Source organism: Lithobates pipiens, unplaced genomic scaffold (assembly GCF_037356315.1).
Source record: "Lithobates pipiens isolate NorthernLeopardFrog02 unplaced genomic scaffold, aLitPip1_a1.2 Scaffold_35, whole genome shotgun sequence".
Lineage (NCBI taxonomy): Eukaryota > Metazoa > Chordata > Amphibia > Anura > Ranidae > Lithobates > Lithobates pipiens.
In genome coordinates this window covers 25,494,844-25,517,830 of record NW_027507811.1, presented here as the reverse complement: position 1 = coordinate 25,517,830, position 22,987 = coordinate 25,494,844, and the positions used below count along the sequence as shown (strand labels likewise).

Sequence of the window (22,987 nt, the reverse complement as noted above, 5' to 3'; positions counted from 1 at the left end):
CTGTCCCTTGGTTCCATCCCCTACCCACCTCCGAGCACTGTCCCTTGGTTCCATCAACTACCCACCTCCGAGCACTGTCCCTTGGTTCCATCAACTACCCACCTCCGAGCACTGTCCCTTGGTTCCATCAACTACCCACCTCCGAGCACTGTCCCTTGGTTCCATCCCCTACCTCCCCCCCTGAGCACTGTCCCTTGGTTCCACCCACTCCCCACCTCCGAGCACTGTCCCTTGGTTCCACCCACTCCCCACCTCCGAGTACTGTCCCTTGGTTCCATCCCCTACCCACCTCTGAGTACTGTCCCTTGGTTCCATCCCCTACCCACCTCCGAGCACTGTCCCTTGGTTCCACCCACTCCCCACCTCCGAGCACTGTTCCTTGGTTCCATCCCCTACCCACCTCCAAGCACTATCCCTTGGTTCCACCCACTATCCACCTCCGAGCACTGTCCCTTGGTTACACCCACTATCCACCTCCAAGCAGTGTCCCTTGGTTCCACCCAATATCCACCTACGAGGACTGTCCCTTGGTTCCACTGCCGAGCACTGTCCCTTGGTTCCACCCCCTACCCACCTCTGAGCACTGTCCCCTGGTTCCACCCCCCTACCCACCTTCCAGTGCCGCCCCTTTTAGAGAATACAGAACCAAGTAACATTTGTGGTACTAAGTAACTTTTATGGGACTTGTTAATGATAACAAGTAAAGCAGCAAAATAGACCCCCCCCCCGCAGACAACAATAGACCCCCAAGCAACAATGGATCACCCGCAACAAAATACCCCCCTCCCCAAGCAACAATAGACCCCCCAGGATCCACAGATCTCCCCACAGGCAACATCAATTGACCCTCCAGCAGCCAACTGCAATAGATTGCTCCCTTAACAGTAGTTAGTATGGTTGAATAAAGACACCAGTCCATCCAGTTGAACCTGAGCGAGTGTGGGTGCGTGTCTACAATTATCCCTATTTATTTAAGGTACCCTTATAGCGCCGTCAATTTAGGCAGTGCTCCATACATACATTGCACACTCACATCGGTCCCTACCCTCAAGGAGCCCACAATCCAAGGTCCCCATTCATATACTAGGGCCAATTTTGGACAGAAGCCAATTAACCTACCGGCATGTCTTTGGAGTGTGGGAGGAAACCGGAGTACCTGAAAGCAAACCCACGCAGGCACAGGGGGAACATGCAAACTCCAGACAGGTAGTGTCGTGGTTAGGATTTGAACCAGCGACCCTTTTTAGAGTGCTACCACTACACCACTGTGCCAGTGACAACCGACTCCTCCAGCAACATAAGACCAACCCCAGCAACAATAGATTCCTTCCAGAGACAACAGGTCCCCCAGCAACAAAATACCCAAGATTAATAGACTCCCAGCAGCAACAACAGATCTCCTCCCCACAGCGAACACCAATAGACCCTCCAGCAGCCAGCTACAGATGACCTCTCCCTCAACAGTAGATCCCTCCCAGTGACAGCAACCCCCCCCCCCCAGCAACAATAGACCTCCCCCCTGCAAAAATAGATCCCTTCCAAAGACAACAGGTCCCTCAGCAGCAATAATAGACCTCCCCAGCAACAATACCCCCTGCAAAAAAATACATCCCCTCCAGCAACAAATAGATCCCCCCACAACCAGCATCAATAGACACTGTAGCACAACCCAGCACACTTTGCAATTACATGCATTCAGTGCTGGAGGTGCCGGACCTGTGTTCCAGCAAAAAAAAAAAAAAAAAGCCCGGATTGCACCACACACACACACACACATGAGGAATCATCGTGAATGTCGGAGCGAGAGCAATAATTCTAGGGCCATAATGCGCCAAAACGGACCCGATCTCACTAAGGGAGTCTTGAACATCTAATACAAAGCAAGGTTGTTTAACTCTATGACATCCATCAAACACCAATGTCGTAGTTTTGAATGAAATAATTGTGGATTGACTTTCTCAATTACAGACAGAGAACACATACGGGAAAGTAATTGGGTTTTATTGGGGTAAAGGGACCATAGGAACACAAAAATACAAGGCAATCAACTGATTTGTTGAAATCGGCTGAGAAGCAACAACTCCTCCAGGAGGACACATCTTGTTGCAGGAACGTCACAGGAATACAATATGGCCGTCTCAAGCTTTTCTTGTCCACCAGAATTTCTCTGCGGTTTGGCGAATAGGCTGGTAAACATGGGTCCAGCCAATGGAAAGTCAGCGACAGCCCTTAATGGAGTCCATAGAAATTCTACACCTCCCTCGGCCTTGTAGTGTGTAAGGGTGTGATTTGTGCGGCTTTGGTCAAAGGGTGGAGAAGTAGCGTAGTTGAAGCCTTCCATGTTTATATGGGATTGGCACGGGGATGTTCAGATGACTTTTGTAAAGGGTCAGTCCACCCAGAAGTGAAGTTATAGGTGGGGCACAGAGGGCCTCTACTGGCATCTTCTAGAAATTGTGGAGTAGAATAAAGAATGGGTATGTTACTATTCTTTTGGATTTCTGTTGCTTTATATGTTCTCTATATGTTGTTGGCTTTCATTAAAATTATAGATGGTCTCTAAATTCAGTCCTGATGTTTAGTTCCAGCGGGAGGAAGGTCCATATATCATGACAAACCTGTAGTAGAAGAATGGATGGCCTCAGCATTAAATCTCAGCCAAGCTGTGCCTCCAACGCGTTTTGCTCTGCTTAAAGTGGTTCTAAAGCCTACACATTTTTGTTTAGTCATCAGCAACCCCCCCTCACCAAGCCATGAGCTGCCAGTGCTGTCAAAGCCAGTGACAAGGGAGCCGGGGGGTGGGGCCGAGTCCCGCTGTCTGTGTCAATAGAAGCAGCAGCAGGGTTTGGGGGTGAGCATGCAAGAGTGCCCTCATGGGAAGCAGCTTCCCACGTGGGCACGGGACAGAGGACATTAGAAAGACTACCATTTTATTCTCTAGGTTCTCTGCAAAAAATTAAAAAAAAAACAAAAAAAAAAAACAAAAAAAAAAACCACACACTAAAATGCAATAATAAAAAAAAAAAAAAAAAAAAAAAAAAAAAAAAAAGCTATGGAGCTATGGGTGGAAGACGGGTGCAATGGTATGGAGACAGGTGGGGGCCATCTTCCCCCTCAATCGTCTCCATACGAAGCCAGGGAGAGGACCCGAACACCTCCGCCACTACTGAGGGCTCCAGAGAGCGGCGGGAGAGGGGAGGGCCCTCTCCCGCCGTCGATAAAAGCGATCTTGCGGCGAATCCGCTGTAGATACCACTTTTATCTGAAACCGGACCGCCCGCTGAAGAAGAGAATACCAGGGTTATGGAAGCTAGCTGCTGCCATAACAACGATATCCCTTCTCAAAGTGCCGACGTATATCGGCGTGCGCCGGTCCGGAAGTGGTTAATAGATAAAATCTGGCTGGACAATGTGCCTTGTATTTTCTAAGAGGTGGACTGACCTTTTAACAGTTCATCATCTTGGTCACACAACCGTGCTACGGACAGAACAATTCAGTCACGGTATGTTCGTGTTTACTTCTGAAAATGAAAAAGAAGACCCACTCTGGTGACTTTGCTGGTGCGCCAGAAGGTATTTTATCCTCATGAAACACTTCCCGCACTCTGAACACGAAAAAGGACGCTTGACCGCATGTCTCCTTTGGTGTACAAGAAGGTATCTTTTCTCGGCAAAACATTTCCCGCACTCTGGACAGGAAAAAGGGCGCTCGCCGGTGTGAGTCCTCTGATGTGTGAGAAGGTGTACCTTCTGAGTGAAGCTTTTTTCACACAATGAACATGAATAAGGACGCTCACTCGTGTGGCTTCTCTGGTGTGTAAGAAGATAACCCTTCCGCGTAAAACACTTCCCACACTCTGAGCACGCAAACGGACGCTCGCCTGTGTGGTTTCTCTGGTGTACAATCAGATATCCTTTCTCAGTGAAACATTTGCCGCACTCGGAGCAGGAAAAGGGGCGCTCGCCTTTGTGACTTCTCTGGTGTCTCAGAAGGTTCACTTCCTGAGTGAAGCTTCTCCCGCACTCTGGGCATGAGAAGGGACGCTCGCCCGTGTGGCTTCTCTGGTGTGTAAGTAAGCGTCCGTTTGAAGTGAAACACTTCCCGCACTCGGAGCATGAAAAGGGCATTTCACCGGTATGGCGTTTCAGGTGAGTAATGAGGTTTCCCTTTTGTGAGAAACATTTACCGCACTGGGAACATGAAAAGGGCTTCTCACCGGTGTGGACTCTCTGGTGCTTGACGAGGTCAGATATTGTTGTGAAGGACAATGAGCACTCCGAACATGGAAAGGGTTTTAGACCGGTGTGAACTTTCTGGTGCTTAACAAGATGCGATTTGGTTGCGAATGGTTTCCCACACTCGTTACAGGAGAAGGGCTTCTCCCCGCTGTGAGATCTCTGGTGCGCCACAAACTGCGATTTTTCCATAAATGACTTTTTGCACTGGGGACACGAGAAGGGCTTCTCCCTGGTGTGATATTTCTGGTGTTTTTTGAGTTGCGACTTTGCCGTGAAGGATTTATCGCATTCGGTGCAGGAGAAGATCTCCTCGCCGGTGTGGGTTCTCTGGTGTACGCGAAGTTCACATTTTGTTTTCAGAGATTTCCCGCACTCTGAACAGGAGTAGGGCCACCCTGTTGTAGGATGTCCTTCATGTGGAAACAACTGAGACTGATCTGCTGGGCTGTTCTCGACTTCTGAATATAGAAATGAATCTTCGGATTTATGCGTCCGCTGATGTAAAGCGAGATGCGACTTCTTACCAAAACATTTATCACAATGAGAGCAGGAAAATTGATTCTCGTCTCTTGTAGCCGTATCTGAAAGATCGGAGGAAGATTCCTCGGGATTGGATGGAAATGGGGATCGATCTACACCGAGAAATCTCTGATGAACATCTGGGTTCAAAAAATTAGATTTATCAGGAGATTCGTCTTGATTTGGAAGATCCATTGATGTATCTGCACAATAATGTCCGGGATGTATATTTTGGTGAACGGGGCTGTCTCCTGGAGAAATTTGTAAGTCGCTATTTTCTTCCGCTTTAAAAACTGGAGAGGATATTAAATGTCCCTCAGAAGAGTTCAGAAGATCGCGTCCGCCTGTAGGAAAGAACATTTATGTCAATATTAAAAATCACATTAAAATGTTCCATGTTTTATAGTCAGGAGCCATGAATGGTGGTCATGCATTCAATTATCAAATGGTCACCGATATAGGAATACAAAATTAGATAAGATATACAGTAATACTTCGGATTGTGAGTAACGCGGTGTACGAGCGTTTCTCAATACGAGCTATTATTTAATTTTTTTTTTTAATCCTGACTCGATTTGCGAGCGTTGTCTCACAAGACGAGCAGGATTCAAGCCTCTGGCGTCTGCAGTACCGCATGTGGCCAGAGGTGTGGGGGGGGGGGGGGGTCGTGGGTGACGCTCAGACACTTGGTCCCCGAGTGTCTTTGAGCTTCTTAGTGTTTCCGACACCCCTGCACCTCTGGCCACATGCGGTACTGCATACACCAGCAGTGGCACGGGAACACATTATCTGAGTTTCCATTGATTCCTATGGGGAAACTCTTTGATATACGAGTGCTTTAGAACGAATTATGCTCTTAATCCAAGGTACTACTGTGCAATGTATTGCATTCAAAATCTGGGAAAAAAAAAAAAAAAAAAGAGAAGTGGATGGCAATCCAGGTTCCCTCGCACTGGGAGGGTGGCGGTATGAAGAGCCCATCCTGCCTTAGCATATACACAAAGAAAAATCCCAGCATCACACACCAGAAAGAGCCCAGGTGTCAGACAAGTTAAAAAAATAAAAAAAAAAAGAGAGGGGGGGGGGGGGGGAGCAGCTTCAGCCCAACTCCAACTAGGCTACGCCCCAATGTGCTTTGCCTCACACACAAGGCCTATTATACAGGATTTATATAGCACCAAAAAAAAAAATTAAGGCAGACATTACAGTTACATTGGTACAAGAGAAATCTGAGGGCCCTGCTCATTAGAGCTTAGACGTAGGGCGAAACGCGTCGGTGGTGGCATGGCCTGTTTGGAGCTGAGCTATAGGATGTGTTCTCTTACTCGTCTGACACCTGGAATCTTTCTGGTGTGCAGCAATGGAATTTTTATTGTTTAATGCGTTGCAACCAAAGCAACTCTTGCACACAGGTCCAAAGGGTAGGTACACTGATGCAGTGTTATGGTCGGTAATGAAGTGAACCTTTCCCTGCCTCATGATCCACCCCTCATATTCAAAGTGATGCAAGGAAGCAATGGCAAGTCATAGCTGCTTTTTCTGCCATGTTGGTTCCCCCCCCCCCTCCCCAAACCTCTGCTTGTGTCCATCCTAGGTGCTTGTATGTGATGTCACATACAAAGGCCTGGGATGGTTGCAAAATGTGGATTGGCATTCTGCGTTACTTACTGCTGACCTCTGCACTTTGTGTGTCATACTACCGACCTCTCAACTCAGCATTACCCCTTCACTCTGTGTTACACACACTACTGATCTATGAAATTTGCATTACTTACTACTGACCCTATTACACGGTTTTACGGACTACTGATCTCCAAGTTACATGCTACTGACCACTGAACGCTGCATTACTTACTCCTGACCCCTGCACTGTCCTAACCAAAATGTACATTGCTTTGACAGGCCAATCCTAGCCCTAGCCCAGCCAGAATTCATACCAGCCAGCCAGGTCATAACTCAGTCCAGAAGTCAATGGAGCCAACCAGGCCAGAATTCCCACCCGGCCAGCTGGGCAAGAACTCAACCCAACTGAGCCCAGCTAGCCAGGCTTGAACTTAACTCAACCAGCCCAGAACTCAGCCCAGCCAAGACAACACTCAGCCCAGATCCACGTCTAGCAAAATCATAAATAAAAGTGAATGCCGAGTTTCTTGCTGAAGCTAAAAAGGTAAGATAAGTTTCTATATTATACAGCGACATTTGTATTATTATATTTTAAGTTTTTTTTAAAACCTGCCTTATTTTTTTTTTAATGTGGCCGTGCTAGAGTAAAATAAAAATAAAACCATATATACTTGTTTTGATATTTAGGGAAAATTCCTCCTCTTTAAATTGGTACCATCATTCCAACCATCCCTGTAGACAGCTGATCACCCCTCACATACATTTCTTCTTCCGCTTTAAATCTCGACATTCATATCAATAATTTCTTCACCCTAAACCAAACCCTAAACCAACAGAACGATATCAAACACAACAAAAAATGTAGACAAAAATTAATTGAGACTACATAGAAGAAGAATACAGAGTTTTTGAATATTGTTAAGCTCTGGATCCTCAATGCCTTGTATTTAGTATTTATTTCTTACCTGTGCCGATATCCTGAGAAGGTTCCTCTTTAATTTTAACGGCCACCTCACCCACCTCTGTGGACTGCCAGCCTTCACCCACCGATGTCTCCTCTCCTTCATCTTTATTCTCAACTTTCACATCAGTCAGTTTATCCTAATCCAAAAGGATGATGTAAAATTACTAACCAGCAAATGGAAACTACACGAAAGAACGTTCTTTAGGAATTTTGGATTTCAGTTGAGCCAAAAGACTCCCCCAAATTACACCTACCTGATGATGGTGAGGGATGGTGTGATCTTCCTGTGTGGAATCCCGGGAATACAGAGGACGGGGACATCTCTCTGATGGGTTCCCATTACTGGATTCATCTGTAGGAAACACACACACTGACTGAATACATTGTTTCTATGCATATATGGGGTAAAGGAAACACAATTTTTAGAGAAAAATGTGATAATGTATTCAACTATTGAAAATGTTTTTTATTTATAGCAAAAGAATAATTAATTTTCTCTGCAGTCAGGAGGAATCTGTGGGTTTACTACACACGGGTTTCACAGAGTTTTGCATACAATATCTCATTTGTTGGGAACATGCTGTTATATTGAAAAATGGAGATGGACCTTTCATATGGTGTACAGCATCCTCAATATATGTTCCCAACAAATGAGAATGGAGATGGACCTTTCATATGGTGTACAGTATCTCCTCCTCATTTGTTGGGAACATGACGTTATATTGAGGAATAGAGATGGACCTTTCATATGGTGTACAGTATCTCCTCCTCATTTGTTGGGAACACAACGTTATATTGAGGAATGGAGATGGACCTTTCATATGGTGTACAGTATCTCCTCCTCATTTGTTGGGAACACAACGTTATATTGAGGAATGGAGATGGACCTTTCATATGGTGTACAGTATCTCCTCCTCATTTGTTGGGAACATGACGTTATATTGAGGAATGGAGATGGACCTTTCATATGATGTACAGTATCTCCTCCTCATTTGTTGGGAACATGACGTTATATTGAGGAATGGAGATGGACATTTCATATGGTGTACAGTATCTCCTCATTTGTTGGGATTACTAGGACTTGCATAAAAGTAATACATTAATCTGGTGAGTACTAATGACAAGATTATGTACCATATGGTGTACAGTATCTTCACCACATTTGTTTGGCAGATTAGGTACATAGATGATATTCTTATAGACAGCAATGGACAATTCTTCTATGTGGATTTTTTTGATTACAAGATAGAACGCTATGTGAGATTGAGGAGAACTAGAAAGGTAAATTTACGATGTAAAATACCAAACAATTCAAAGGGATTGTACACAATTTGTAGATAGGGTTTCTTCTGGGCAGGCTGTTCTCGCTTCAACAGGAGGTTGATATTTGCTAAACATCCATTTCAATTGTGCTGCCTAATTTAAACTCACAGAAATACAATGATACTATAAAATGTTCTTGTATTAAATGTTAATTTTTTACCTGTCTTCATACATAATAAAGATTTCCCTTGTTTGGATACCATTACCATCACCATTTCTTCCTCTTCCTCCACTTTAATTTCAAATGTCCCATTTATCGACTCTTTGTCCTACACCAACAGAGCAATAGAAAACAACATGTTTAAAAATCTGATTGTAAAAAATAAAAAAAAACTGAGAAGAAGAATGGAGTAAAAAGTTTAGAATAACTTCTGAGGTTTAGCTTTTCGAACCCACCTACCTGATGAGGATGAGGGATGGTGTGATCTTCCTGTGTGGAATCCCGGGAATACAGAGGACGGGGACATCTCTCTGGTGGGTTCCCATTACTGGATCCATCTGTAGGAAACACACACACTGACTGAATACATTGTTTCTATGTGTTTATCAGATGATGGGGGATCTAGGTGGACCTTCCGTACTGCTCTCTCCTTTACAATAAAGTCTCCTCTTACCCGGTGATGTGAGGGGCGGCTGATCCTCCATCATGGCGTCCTTGTAGAGATCCTTGTGTCCTTCTAAATACTCCCACTCCTCCATGGAGAAATAGAGAGTGACATCCTGACACCTTATAGGAACCTGACACACACAATGATACAGTCACCATCCAGACACATCCCTTGTCTGTTATTGGATAATGTCCCAGAATTCCCACCACCGCTCACCTCTCCTGTCAGCAGATCAATCATCTTCTGGGTGACTTCAAGGATCTGCTTCTCGTGTTCATCTTTAGAATTTAAGTGAGGAGGAGGTAGGATAGGGGAACTTTGGCTTTTGGACAATCTTGGGGGCACACTGTGATTTGTCTTCTCTCTCTTCTGCTCAAAAGAGGTCTTCTTCACTACTGCACACTCCTGTATAATAGACCAAATATTATATTGTCAGAATACTTCATTTCTCCTACCTTTGTATTAAATAATAGAGACAAGAGTGATGTCACACGATCTCCCAGAATTCTCCTCACCTCTCCAGTCAGCAGGTAGATGACTTCAATAGTATGGTTTAGTATTTTATTTAGGTTGCATTGCTTTTCTGCAGTGTTTTCCTGACTTAAGGTCTCCATATCCTCCTTCATGACGTCCTTGTAAAGATCCTTGTGTCCTTCTAAATACTCCCACTCCTCCATGGAGAAATAGACAGTGACATCCTGACACCTTATAGGAACCTGACACACACAATGATACAGTCACCATCCAGACACATCCCTTGTCTGTTACTGGATAATGTCCCAGAATTCCCGGCACCGCTCACCTCTCCTGTCAGCAGCTCAATGATCTTCTGAGTGACTTCTAAAATCTTCTGGTTGATAAATCTTTTATTTGTCATGGGGTGAAGTGGAGGTCCATGTGGAAGGATAATGGATGTTAATCCCTCACAAGATGTCTTCCACACCACTTCATAATCCTGAGGAAGAAGGGACAAAACAGTTATAACTGCTTACAATCCCAGAATCCTCCTCAGAATCTCCTTTATTATCGTATGTGTGCATTAACAAGGAAAATATTGAATGCCATGTGACCTCCCAGAATCCTCCTCACCTCTCCGGTCAGGTCTGTGTTTTATTAATAGAGATAAGAGCGATGTCACGTGACCTCCCAGAATCCTCCTCACCTCTCCGGTCAGGTCTGAGTTTTATTAATAGAGATAAGAGCGATGTCACGTGACCTCCCAGAATCCTCCTCACCTCTCCGGTCAGGTCTGAGTTTTATTAATAGAGATAAGAGTGATGTCACGTGACCTCCCAGAATCCTCCTCACCTCTCCGGTCAGCAGGTAAACGATCTCCAGGGTGAGGTTTAATATCCGCCCAGTCATGTGAATCCGGTCTTCATTCATCCTCATTGAGGCGGTCATGTGATCTAACAGAGATAACATTTTAACTAGTAATTGAGAGACCTCTTACTCAGAGGAGGGTCATCTATAGCCCACACCCCTTGCTATCATTTTACTCATTTGTGTTTTTTAAAGCGGAGGTCCACCCTAAAGTGGACCTTCCGCTCATCGGAACCTTCCCCCCCTCCGGCGCCACAATTGGCACCTTTCAGGGGGGAGGGGGGGTGCAGATACCTGTACAGTACAGGTATTCTGCACCCACTTCCGGGATAGCTCTCTGCGGAAAGGGGCGTAGATTACGCCCCTTTCCGCAAGTGCCCCGCTGCCTGCTGGGAAACACACAGATCCCAGAGGCAGCGGGGACCGTCCTTATTGCGCAGCGCGGCTCGCGCATGCGCAGTAGGGAATCGGGAAATTAAGCCGAAAGGCTCCACTTCCTGATTCCCATACCCAAGATGGCGGCGGCAGCACCCGAGATACGATCTACAGATCGGCTTCGGGTGCCGACATCGCGGGCGCGCTGGACAGGTAAGTGTCACTATTTTAAAAGTCAGCAGCTGCAGTATTTGTAGCTGCTGGCTTTTAAAAAAAAATAAAAATAAATTTAAAAAAACGCGGAGTCCCGGTGGACTCCCGCTTTAAGAGAAAATATAGGAGGCAATAGGTTCCAAACCCAAATGCAAATCAATGACCAAAAAAACAAAATTACAACACGCAGCTCTTAAAGCGGGAGTCCGCCGGGACTCCGTGTTTTTTTTTTTTTTTTTAAAAGCCAGCAGCTACAAATACTGCAGCTGCTGACTTTTAAAATAGTGACACTTACCTGTCCAGCGCGCCCGCGATGTTGGCACCCGTCTCTAGATCGTCTGTCGGGTCCTGCCGCCGCCATCTTGGGTATGGGAATCAGGAAATGGAGCCTTTCGGCTTCATTTCCCGGTTCCCTACTGCGCATGCGCGAGTCGCGCTGTGCAATAAGGACGGTCCCCGCTGCCTCTGGGATCTGTGTGTTTCCCAGCAGGCAGCGGGGCACTTGCAGAAAGGGGCGGGCACTTGCAGAAAGGGGCGTAATCTACACCCCTTTCCGCAAAGAGCTATCCCGGAAGTGGGTGCAGAATACCTGTACTGTATAGGTACCTGCACCCCCCTCCCCCCTGAAAGGTGCCAATTGTGGCACCGGAGGGGGGGAGGGTTCCGATGAGCGGAAGGTCCACTTTAGGGTGGACCTCCGCTTTAATTGTAGTTCAATTGTAAAAAAAAAAAAAAAAAAAATACTAAAAACGTGAAAAGAAACTGTGCTCTTAGATCATAAAATACATATTATAAATCACCATAGAGAACAAATAAATCTTCATTTGAATTATAAAAGCATACATAAAAATTGTGAAGTCCGTGTATAAATCCCACATGTGAATAAAGTCCTCAGTGAGTATAGGAAAGGTTCCTCTCCACCTGCATGCAGACACACAATGCACTCACCAGACTTAATGGACCCTTATTACAGGGAGTCAAATTAGGCATATGGGAAAATCCAAGATGTCGTACATAAGGTCGCAGAAACGAATCCAAACCACTGCTACCATCCATTCAGTAGAATATTATGGACATAAGAGAGACGGGGCTGTGCATGGTATATGCACTCACTGGCCACTTTATTATTAGGTACACCTGTTCAATTGCTTGATAACACAAATTGCTAATCAGCCAATCACATGGCAGCAACTCAATGCATTTAGGCATCTAGACGTGGTGAGGAGGACTGGCTGAAGTTCAAACTGAGTACCAGAATAGGAATTTAAGTGACTTTGAATGTGGCACGGTTGTTGGTGCCTAATGGGCTTTTCACACACAATCTTTCGGGTTTACAGAGAATGGCCAGAAAAAGAGAAAATATCCAGTGAGCGGCAGTTGTGTGGAGGAAAATGCCTGGTTGACGTCTGAGGTCAAAGGAGAATGGGCAGACTGGTTCCAGATGACGGAAAGGCAACAGTAACTCAAATAACCCCTCGTTACAACCAAGGTATGCAGAATACCCTCTCTGAACGCACAACACATCCAACCTTGAAGCAGATGGGCTATAGCGTAGAAGACCACACTGAGTGCAACTCTTGTCAGCTAATAAGAGGAAACTGAAGTTACAATTGGCACAGGATAACCAAAATTGGATGATAGAAGATTGGAAAAACGTTGCCTGGTCTGATGAGCCTTGATTTCAGCTGCAACATTCAGATGGTGGGGTCAGAATTCGGTGTAAACAACATGAAAGCATGGATCCGTCCTGCCTTGTATCACCGGTTCGCACTGGTGGTGGTGGCGTAATGGTGCGGGGGATATTCTCTTGGCACACTTTGGGCCCCTTAGTACCAATTGAGCATCGTCTAAACACCACGACCTACCTGAGTATTGTTGCTGACCATGTCCATCCCTTTATGAATACAGTGTCCCTATCTTCTGATGGCTCCTTCCAGCAGGATAATGCACCATGTCACAAAGCTACAATCATCTCACCACCGGACAATGAGGTCACTGTACTCCAATGGCCTCCACACTCACCAGATCTCATCCAGTAGAGCACCTTTGGAATGTGGTGGAAAGGGAGATTGGCATCATAGATGTGCAGCCGACAAATCTGCATCAACTGCGTGATGCTATCATGTCACTATGGACCAAAATCTCTGAGGAACGTTTCCAACACCTTGTTGAATCTATGCCACGAAGAATGAAGGCAAAAGGGGGTCCAACCCGGTACTAGCAAGGTGGACCTAAGAACGTGGCCGGTTAGTGTATAATACTATCACCACTTGGCTTTAATGTCAATAGGCACTACAAAACCGGGCTCCTTTTTTTTAAATCGTGGTGCCATGTTTGATCAGGAGTCTCCTGCGCTCGGCTTTGAGGACATGATTTGGGGATCGGGAACGACCCGGCCTGTAGATCATCGGAGTGAAAAGGGCAGAGTTTGGCTAGAGATGAGTTCGGAGGATGCCCAAACTCATCTCCACTCTGGATGTACAGTTCAATTGAGTGCTGTACATTTAGTTTTATATTATTATAGTAACATATATTTATGCACATTTCTATAGCATCAGCTACTCGAGAAAAAGAACAGACATGACGGGGGGTTACTGGGTGTAAATATAAAATAATATCTTATTACCTCCTCTGCTGCCAGTTCCAGCAATGTCTCCTCTCTACTTCCTCCCAACAAACCTCTGACCTGGAACTTCCTATTTATTCTCCTATCACTTCCTGTTTTTCCTGTGTGTTTTTTTTTTTTTACACTCAACAGCTTCCTGTCTGTGTGTTCCATTCAGAATGGGCGAGATCACCACCTTGTGGAAAGTATAAGAACTACAGCCTTCATAAAGAGACCCTGGCACCGGTTCATTCATTTTAAAGCGGAGTTCCACCCAAAAATGGATCTTCCGCTGATCAGATTCCTCCCCCTCCCCCTCCGGTGTCACATTTAGCAACTTTCAGGGGGGAGCAGATACCTCTCTAATCCAGGTATTTTCTCCCACTTCTGGGCGTAGATTGCCCCAGGCTACACGGTGATCTACACCATTACGCCATGTAAGCCCCTTTCCCCCCCGCTGTCTTTTGGGAGACACACAGGTCCCAAAAGACAGCAGGGACCAGTGAGGACGTGTAGCGCAAATTGTGAATGCACAGTAACATAGTTGCCAACTGTCCCGAATTTCCCGGGATTAGGACATTTGTCCCGATTTAATTTTGTCCCGGGAAATTCGGTTTGTCCCGTTTTTTCGCTGCCGCCGGCCGCTAGAGGTCCACAGCCAGCGGAGACAATGCCACCATTTTAAAGAAGACCAGAAGCTGGTCTTCAATAAAGCTCAGATGCTGCGTCGCAGTTCAAAGTCATTCCGCGCGGCAACGACGGCATGCCACGTCTGGAGGACAGGAGATGTGGGGGCCGGTCTGTGTATGTGGGGGCCGGTCTGTGTATGTGGGGGCCGGTCTGTGTATGTGGGGGCCAGTCTGTGTATGTGGGGGCCAGTCTGTGGATGTCGGGGGCCGGTCTGTGGATGTCGGGGGGGGGCGGTCTGTGGATGTCAGGGGGGCAAAACTATCTACAAACTATGACATATTTTTATTAAAAAAAACATTTTGTATCTTTTATTTTATTTTTTTACTAGTAATGATGGCGGCTAGTGACTTATAGTGGGACCGCGATATAGCAGCAGACAAATCAGACACCTAAATTACACTTTTTGGGGACCAGTAACACTAATAAAGTGATCACTGCTAAAAAAAAATGTACTGTCACTGTACTAACGACACTGGCCAGGAAGGGGTTAACATCAGGGGCGATCAAAGGGTTAAATGTGTGCCTAGGCTGTGTTTACTCACAGTGGGGGAGGTGCTTTAACTAGGGGGAAGGCAAAGATCCATGTTCCGGTTTAGCAGAGACACAGGATCCATGCCTTCCTACTGACAGAATGGCAGTCTGCCTTGTTTACATAGGCAGATCGTCGTTCTGCCTGTGCCCTGTGTAATCGGCGGGCGCCGGCGGACATCGAGTCCATGGTGCCCCCCACTGTATATAATCACAGCAGGAGCGGGGCGGTGACGGCGCACACACGCCCCAGACCAGAAAGTGTCAGAATACATACTAAGTACATTATCTGGCGCAGAGTTGCCGCCCTGCCGCAGTAAATGTACGGCGGGCGGTCCGCAAGCAGTTAACAAAAATCTTGCCGTAGGATTCTATGTGCATTTATTGTATTCATGTTATGAACATGGAATGCCTCTCTTGTCTATATATCCAAGAGTCCTGACACTGCACTTGATTTGTTAAAGTTGAACTCCGTGATGAGTAAATGTCAAAATATAGTCCAGGCAGCCTGTAGTGGGTGGAGCCTGCTGGGCCCCTCCCACAGCTCTGCTCTCTGCACAGACTATATACAGCACAGTGATGATGTCACTGCTCCTTTTACAATGTAATATCTGGGTTTGTTCAGTGCCAGGATATCCAATCTCATTAAAAACACTTTGAAGGAATAAAGGGTAAATCCGTTCAAAACTGAAATTTTAATTCTAGTGGGAATCTGCTGGGATAAGGCTCCTGCTTTATTATATCTTTCTCTTTCTGTATTGTAGAGTCTCACTCCTCTTGCTGTAGTATTCCTCAGCGTTCTCGGGCCTCCATGCATTATCCAACTTTATGAAATAAATTAAACATCCAGCAGGTAAAGAGGGAATGCCTTGTTATGGTGGAAACTGTGCAGAACCAGCAACTCCAACAGAACCACTGACATATAATAAACACACCGTTGGGTGTCTTTCCTAGTTCCTCCCTCCCTCCTTAACAGGCTAATGACATTTAAAAAAAAAAAAAAAAAGTTTCATACTTAATTTTTGACCCAGTCATGTCATCACTGGGTCTCTGCGCTTCTCTATGAAATGCAGGCAGATCATGGCAGGTGGGAGGGGCTGGCAGGGTGCTGTACATAGCTTCCTGAAAACCCTACAGTCCTCTGCCTCAGTACTCCCCCCAAGAGCCTTCAGTTTTAAAGAGGCGTTCCCATTATAAAAAATAAATAAAATAAAAGTCAGCAGATACAATTGAAGCTCCTCACGCCCTCCATTCGGCAGTGCCGCCATTGTAACTGTGGGCAACCAGCTGTGGCTTTACAGCCAGGCACCAACTGCGCATGCGCGAGCGGCGCCGCGCGCAGTGAGTGGCCGCGCAATCATCTGGGACCAGATGATTGACAAGAGGGAGGGGGCAGAGCTGAGCCCTTTCTGTGCCGAAAGTGACTTTAGGAGCCCAGGCACTGAAGGAGGCAGACTATGAAGGACCCCCTAGCAACAGCCATTTAGAGGTGAGTAAAAAAAAAAAATTTTTCCAAAAGTTTTTTTTTTTTTTTTAGGCACATTAATTTTTATTTTTTTCGGTGGAACACCACTTTAATGCGAACAGTGGGAGGAGTTATGCAAATTACAAAATGGCTTCATGGGTGGGTGTCAGTCTTGAGGAGTGGGTGTTCCTAGGCAGGCTGAATTTGCATGGTAACGCCATGGGAAACCAGTAAACGAACCAGAAAGACATCTTTAGCAGTCACTTTCCGGTTCATGTGTATATATTTTGGAAGTGTCTGGTGCAGACTTCAAATCTGGTGTGCAACCTGGAGCAATAGGAAGGTAAGTGGAGTGTGGACTGGAGTGGAGCAACAAGCAGGCTGTACACTTGGTGTTAAACATAGGAATGCTATAGGTGAATGGGCACAGGAGAGAGAACTGAGAGGCAGAGCTGGGGCACAAGAGAAGTAAAAACTAGATTTGGTGTGCAGAGTGGGATCGATATAGCAGGAGGTGAGTGGGGACTTGAGAGAGGGCAAGCCAGAGGAGCAGCAGAGCTGGGGGTTACTAGTGAGTGGGGGATCAGCAAAGCTTGGGGAACGGCTGAGTGGGGGGATCAGCAGAGCTGGGGGTTACTACTGAGAGGGGCATCAGCAGAGCATACTAATAAGCTTGGGATCTTCTGAAGGAGGGTACTAATGAACTGGGGATCTGCAGAACAAGGGTACCAATAAGCTGGGGATCTGCAGACTGAGGGTACCAATGAGCTGGGGATCTGCTGACCAAGGGTACCAATGAGTTGGGGGATCTGCTGAACAAGGATACCATTGAGCTGGGCATCTGCTGAAGGAGGATACCAATGAGCTGGGGATCTGCTGAACGAGGATACCAATGAGCTGGGGGTCTGCTGAACGAGGATACCAATGAGCTGGGGATCTGCTGAGTGAGGATACCAATGAGCTGGGGATCTGCTGGCCAAGTATACCAATGAGCTGGGCATCTGCTGAATGAGGATACCAATGAGCTGGGGATCTACTGACCAAGGATACCAATGAGATGGGGATCTGTTGACCAAGGATACCAATGAGCTGGGGATCTACTGACCAAGGATACCAATGAGTTGGGGATCTGCTGACTGAGGATACCAATGAGCTGGGGATCTTCTGACTGAGGATACCAATGAGCTGGGCATCTGCTGAACGAAGATACCATTGAGCTGGGGATCTGCTGAACGAGGTTACCAATGAGCTGGGGATCTGCTGAACGAGGATACCAATGAGCTGGGGATCTACTGACCAAGGATACCAATGAGATGGGAATCTGTTGACCAAGGATACCAATGAGCTGGGGATCTACTGACCAAGGCTACCAATGAGCTGGGGATCTACTGACCAAGGCTACCAATGAGCTGGGGATCTACTGACTAAGGCTACCAATGAGCTGGGGATCTACTGACCAAGGCTACCAATGAGCTGGGGATCTACTGACCAAGGCTACCAATGAGCTGGGGATCTACTGACCAAGGATACCAATGAGATGAGAATCTGTTGACCAAGGATACCAATGAGCTGGGGATCTTCTCAGGTTTTCGCGTGATGGACCTCATGGGGCCTTACCTCTGTGGTTTTGACAAAGCAATTCTATAGTGTGAAACGCGTCAACCTACCACCATTTCCCCTACCTGTACCCATCCAGTTGCTTTTAATATTTATGCTTCAATAAAGACTTTATACTTTACTTTCTGTGTGGTTCTGCTGCCGATCCAAAGAGTCTCTGTTCCAGGTATGCCATCTGTTGACTACATGTACTCCACCAACGTGGTCTGCATTGTGTGAATCCTATGACGCTCCCCAGGCAGAATTCTTTTGTTTTCTTCAGATCCAGCACTGGACTAGGCTCTGATGTACCTCCTCCTACCCGTTCCAGACATACGCTTTCGAACATATCTGTCTACATGCCCCGGTTTCCCCGGGCCTTATCTCCACCCTCTATGCAGGTTTGAATGGTCAATCATCTCTCACCTCACTCTCCTATATGTCCCAATGGGAATGGGATTTGGGACATGGGATCGATCCGAGGGACTGGAGCAAGGCCTGGTCTTCTGTAGCTACCGTAAATGTTCCTTTAATGCTGCCATCTTGGAGGCAGCATACAAAGTGCTGATGCGGGAGTATTGGGTTCCAGCACGTATTGCCCATTCCAACTCGACCTATAGTCGAAGCATAGTGTAAATGAGCCTTTAGGGTCAAAGGTTGAAGAAGCAGCACCTTTGGGACCTTGCAAGTCTAGTGTCACCTGAGCATGTCAGTAAGAAATTTAGATATTCTTTATGTATATTTTAAAACGGTTATCATACACTATATATGTACAGTGTGTAGGAAGAACACATTATGAAGGCCCACGAAGCAGAACCAATTCAAACATTCATATGGAAAAAAAAATTCCTAGCACACCTTTTACGGGATTGTTTATAAAAAGAATGTGCAGAGATTTTCGTCCCCTGATACTGCATGCACATTTGTTCTCTGTAAAGGGGGGGCAAAATCGAATGTTATGTAGCACCCTCCTAGATAGGTGTTAGGAAAGATAAAATAGGATTTTTATAAAAGCTTACCAGTAAAATCCTTTTCTTTTGAGGTACATCACGGGACACAGAGACTCAGTAATTACTGGTGGGTTATAGGGTATCACTATTTATTGGACACTGGCACATCCTAGACAGGAAGTTCAATCCCCCATATAACCCCTCTTCCCACTGGAGGTACCTCAGTTTTGTAGCAAAGCAATATAAGTGTATTAGAAGAGGGGAGGGACCGCTGTGTCCCGTGATGTACCTCAAAAGAAAAGGATTTTACAGGTAAGCTGTTATAAAAATCCTATTTTCTTTCTCGTACATCACGGGACACAGAGACTCAGTAATTACTGGTGGGATGTCCCAGAGCAATGCTATCTGAGGGGAGGGGAACCACACAACATAGGGTGTACTCAGACCCGAGGACCCTGTACTGCTGGCTGCAGCACACTACACCCAAAGGCGAAGTCCTCATGCCTTCTGACATCCACCTGATAAAATTTGGTGAATGTGTGGACTGATGACCAGGTTGCGGCCTTGCAGATTTGAGCCATGGAGGCCTGGTGATGCACCGCCCACGAAGCACTAATAGCCCTAGTGGAGTGCGCCTTGATCTGAAAAGGCGGAATCTTTTGCTTCAAACCATAAGCTTGAACAATTACTTGTCGAATCCATTTAGCAATGGTAGATTTTGATGCTGCCTGTCCTCTCTTAGGACCCTCTGGCAACACAAACAAAACATCCATTTTGTGAACCTGAGCCGTCGCTTCCAGATAGGCTTTGACTGCTCTCACTACATCCAAAGAATGTAATGACTTCTCTTCCGTAGAACAGAGATTTGGAAAAAAGGAAGGCAGAACAATATCTTGGTTTAGATGAAAACCTGAGACCACCTTCGGTAGAAAACTAGGATGAGGGCTTAACACCACTCTATCCTTGTGCATTATCAGATACGGTTCTTTACAAGAGAGGGCCGCTAATTCTGATACTCTTCTGGCAGAAGAAATGGCCACCAAAAAAATTAATTTCCTTGTCAACAGAACTAAGGGAATCTGATGTATCGGTTCAAAAGGCTGCTTCTGTAAAGCTGACAGAACCAAATTCAAATCCCAGGGGTTCAGATGCGCCCTAACTGGAGGATTAAGTCGTGTTACCCCTTGTATAAAGCTTCGGACCAAAGAGTGTGAAGCAAGTGGACGTTGAAACAGAACCGATAAGGCAGAGACTTGGCCCTTGATGGTACTCAAAGCCAGTTTCATCTCTAACCCATTTTGCAGAAATTCAAGGATTCTGCCTATGACATATTTTCTGGGGTGCCAACCGCTGGATTCACACCAGGAGACATATGCTTTCCAGACTCTATGATAAATCATTCTGGAAGCTGGCTTTCTTGCATTAATCAAGGTAGATATCACAGGGCCCGAAAGCCCACAATTCTTCAGAATGTGGGTTTCAATAGCCAAACCGTTAAATTTAGTGTTTGTAAGGTAGGAAGGAATACCGGTCCCTGGGATAGCAGGTCTGGACGGAACGGTAGGGTCCAAGGAGAGCCTACCGCCATCTTCACTATTTCTGCATACCAAGCTCTTCTGGGCCATGCTGGGGCCACCAGAAGCACCGACTTCTTTTCCTGCCTGATCCTGCAAAGCAGTCTTGGCAGTAGCAGAATAGGAGGGAACGCATAAATCAGAGAGAACTGATGCCATGGAGTAACCAACGCATCTGTCCCGCATACAAGAGGATCCCTCATTCTTGACACAAAGTTGTCGAACTTGTTGTTGAACCTGGACGCAAAGAGATCTATATCCGGAACCCCCCATCTCTGGCAAAAGACATCGAGGTGGAGAGACCAATCCCCTGGCACTAACTGCTGGTGGCTCAAGTAGTCCGCCTGCCAGTTCTCTACTCCCGGAATGAAGACTGCCGATATGCATGGCACATGTCTTTCTGCCCAGATTAAGATCTGGTTTACTTCTTCCTGAGCTGCACAACTCTTGGTGCCCCCTTGGTGATTGATATTAGCCACTGCTGTGGCATTGTCGGACTGGATCCTGACAGGGCAACCCTGCAACCTGAGTGTCTGGGCTTTTAGGGCACATGGATCTCCAGAATATTGATGGGTAAGGCCCTCTCAGTCCTGGACCATTTCCCTTGGACAGTCGACTATTCCAGGACTGCCCCCCCCCCCCACCCTAAAGACTGGCATCTGTTGTTACCACTATCCAGGTAACTGAAAAAAAGGATTTTCCTTTCCGCAGTTTTTTGGGTATCAACCACCAGCTGAGGCTCCGACTCGAATGAAGCCACCATCTTCCCCAACAACCTCATACAAAGATGAATAGAAGGACCGTTCTTTGCCATGACTACCTGAATCAGTTCTCTTATAGCACTGATCTTTGCTTGGAGTAGGAATACCCTCTGCTGGGCTGTATCTATAACCAGACCCAAATACTCTAGTCTTCTTACTGGTTTTAAAGAAGACTTTTCTAAGTTGAGGACCCAACCTAGGCGTTCCAGGTAGTTGATTGTGGTAATCAAATTTTGTTCCAGGCGGGCTACCGACCGGTCTATCAAGAGCAAGTCGCCTAGGTATGCTATTATCGTTATACCTTGGGCCCTTAATCTGGCCAGAGGAGGGGCCAAGATCTTTGTAAACACCCGAGGTGCAGTAGCTAGCCCGAAAGGCAGAGCTACGAACTGAAAGTGGCGTTTTCTACTTTGAAACGCAGGAACTTTTGATGAGCAGGGAAAATAGGTACATGCAGGTACGCATCCTTGATGTCTATTGACGCCAGAAGTTCTCCTCCTCGTAGGATGGAGACTACCGATTGGATCCATTTCATGCGAAAGGACCATATCTCTCTCTAGAAATCGGTTTAGATCTTTGAGATCTAGAATGGGTCTGACATCTCCGTTTGGCTTCGGTACCGTGAAAAGTTTTGAATAAAACCCCATTCCCTGCTCTTGCATGGGAACTACCATGATAACTTTTTGCGACAATAGTCGCTCCAACGCTAGAAGGAGAGACTTCTTTTTCTCTGGGTCTCTGGGTACATTTGATCTGAGGAAACGAGGAGAAGGGAATTCTCGGAATTCTAGTTTGTAACATAGAGTTATTGTGGAGACCTCCCATTTGTCCCAAAATTCCTCCTGCCAGAGCCCTGAGAACTTTAGTAGTCTTCCCCCCACTCGACCAACACCTAAGACACTGGCGAAAAAACGGAGGTACCTCTAGTGGGAGGAGGGGTTATATGGGGGATTGAACTTCCTGTCTAGGGTGTGCCAGTGTCCAATCACCTAGTGATACCCTATAACCCACGTGATGTACGAGAAAGAAGTTTAGTTACTAGCTCACGGTAATCAGCGTAGCTGCACGTGATTATTTTGATCTGGTCTGTTTCACTTACTGCAGGGTTGACTGCGCCTCCCTGTAATTCTGGAGGATAGTGGGCTGGGAGAGTCAAATTAGCAGCTGAACATTTATGCAGCCCTAACCAATCCCTGGGAAGTATACCCAGATGGTGGCTGGGAGGGAACATAAATAGCCTGGGGCTTGGAACAGGAGGCTTTGCGTCCTAGAGGAGGAGATCCCAACCTGGAGGGCTGCTGCGGGGGCCTATTCTGCTGAAATTCGCTGGAGATGAATGAGGGACTTTTTTTTAGGGGATCTGGTCTGAAGAATTCACTGGAGAGGTGTCTGGAAGATATTGGAAGGAGGCGGCCAAGGACATTAGTGAGTATAGACTGTGTGCTGCTACTATCCCTCTTGTACTATAGTCAGCGTTATTTACAGTGGTTATAAACATGAAATATGAACAAAGTATATCTCTGAATAGTGTGCACTTGTCTCAATTTAGAGCGCTAAGTGTAATTTCTGTTGGCTGCCTCCTTCCTCTGCTATCAGCATGAGTTACTTCTGACAAGTTTTCCTGACACCGA

At 46.3% G+C, this 22,987-nt stretch overlaps 1 protein-coding gene across 4 annotated transcripts in view; it reads right to left on the bottom strand.

Moving 5' to 3' along the window:
• Positions 1 to 1,984: 1,984 nt before the first annotated feature.
• LOC143956176 (uncharacterized) overlaps positions 1,985 to 22,987 on the bottom strand; it is a 176,834-nt gene continuing 155,831 nt past the window's right edge. Inside the window, exons 1-11 of one of the 4 annotated variants that reach the window (XM_077466326.1) lie at positions 13,814 to 13,886; positions 10,585 to 10,685; positions 10,079 to 10,231; positions 9,792 to 9,992; positions 9,493 to 9,681; positions 9,283 to 9,406; positions 9,069 to 9,166; positions 8,829 to 8,937; positions 7,600 to 7,697; positions 7,347 to 7,482; positions 3,036 to 5,102 (exon numbers count right to left, since the gene is read on the bottom strand). In XM_077466326.1, coding sequence (XP_077322452.1) covers positions 3,499 to 5,102; positions 7,347 to 7,482; positions 7,600 to 7,697; positions 8,829 to 8,937; positions 9,069 to 9,166; positions 9,283 to 9,406; positions 9,493 to 9,681; positions 9,792 to 9,992; positions 10,079 to 10,231; positions 10,585 to 10,680 — 2,808 coding nt within the window. In that variant the 5' untranslated portion in view covers positions 10,681 to 10,685; positions 13,814 to 13,886 and the 3' untranslated portion in view covers positions 3,036 to 3,498. Of the gene's footprint in view, positions 2,619 to 3,035; positions 5,103 to 7,346; positions 7,483 to 7,599; positions 7,698 to 8,828; positions 8,938 to 9,068; positions 9,167 to 9,282; positions 9,407 to 9,492; positions 9,682 to 9,791; positions 9,993 to 10,078; positions 10,232 to 10,584; positions 10,686 to 13,813; positions 13,887 to 22,987 lie in introns of those variants that run through there. The other 3 variants (XM_077466327.1, XR_013269859.1, XM_077466328.1) reach the window with 3 other exon arrangements.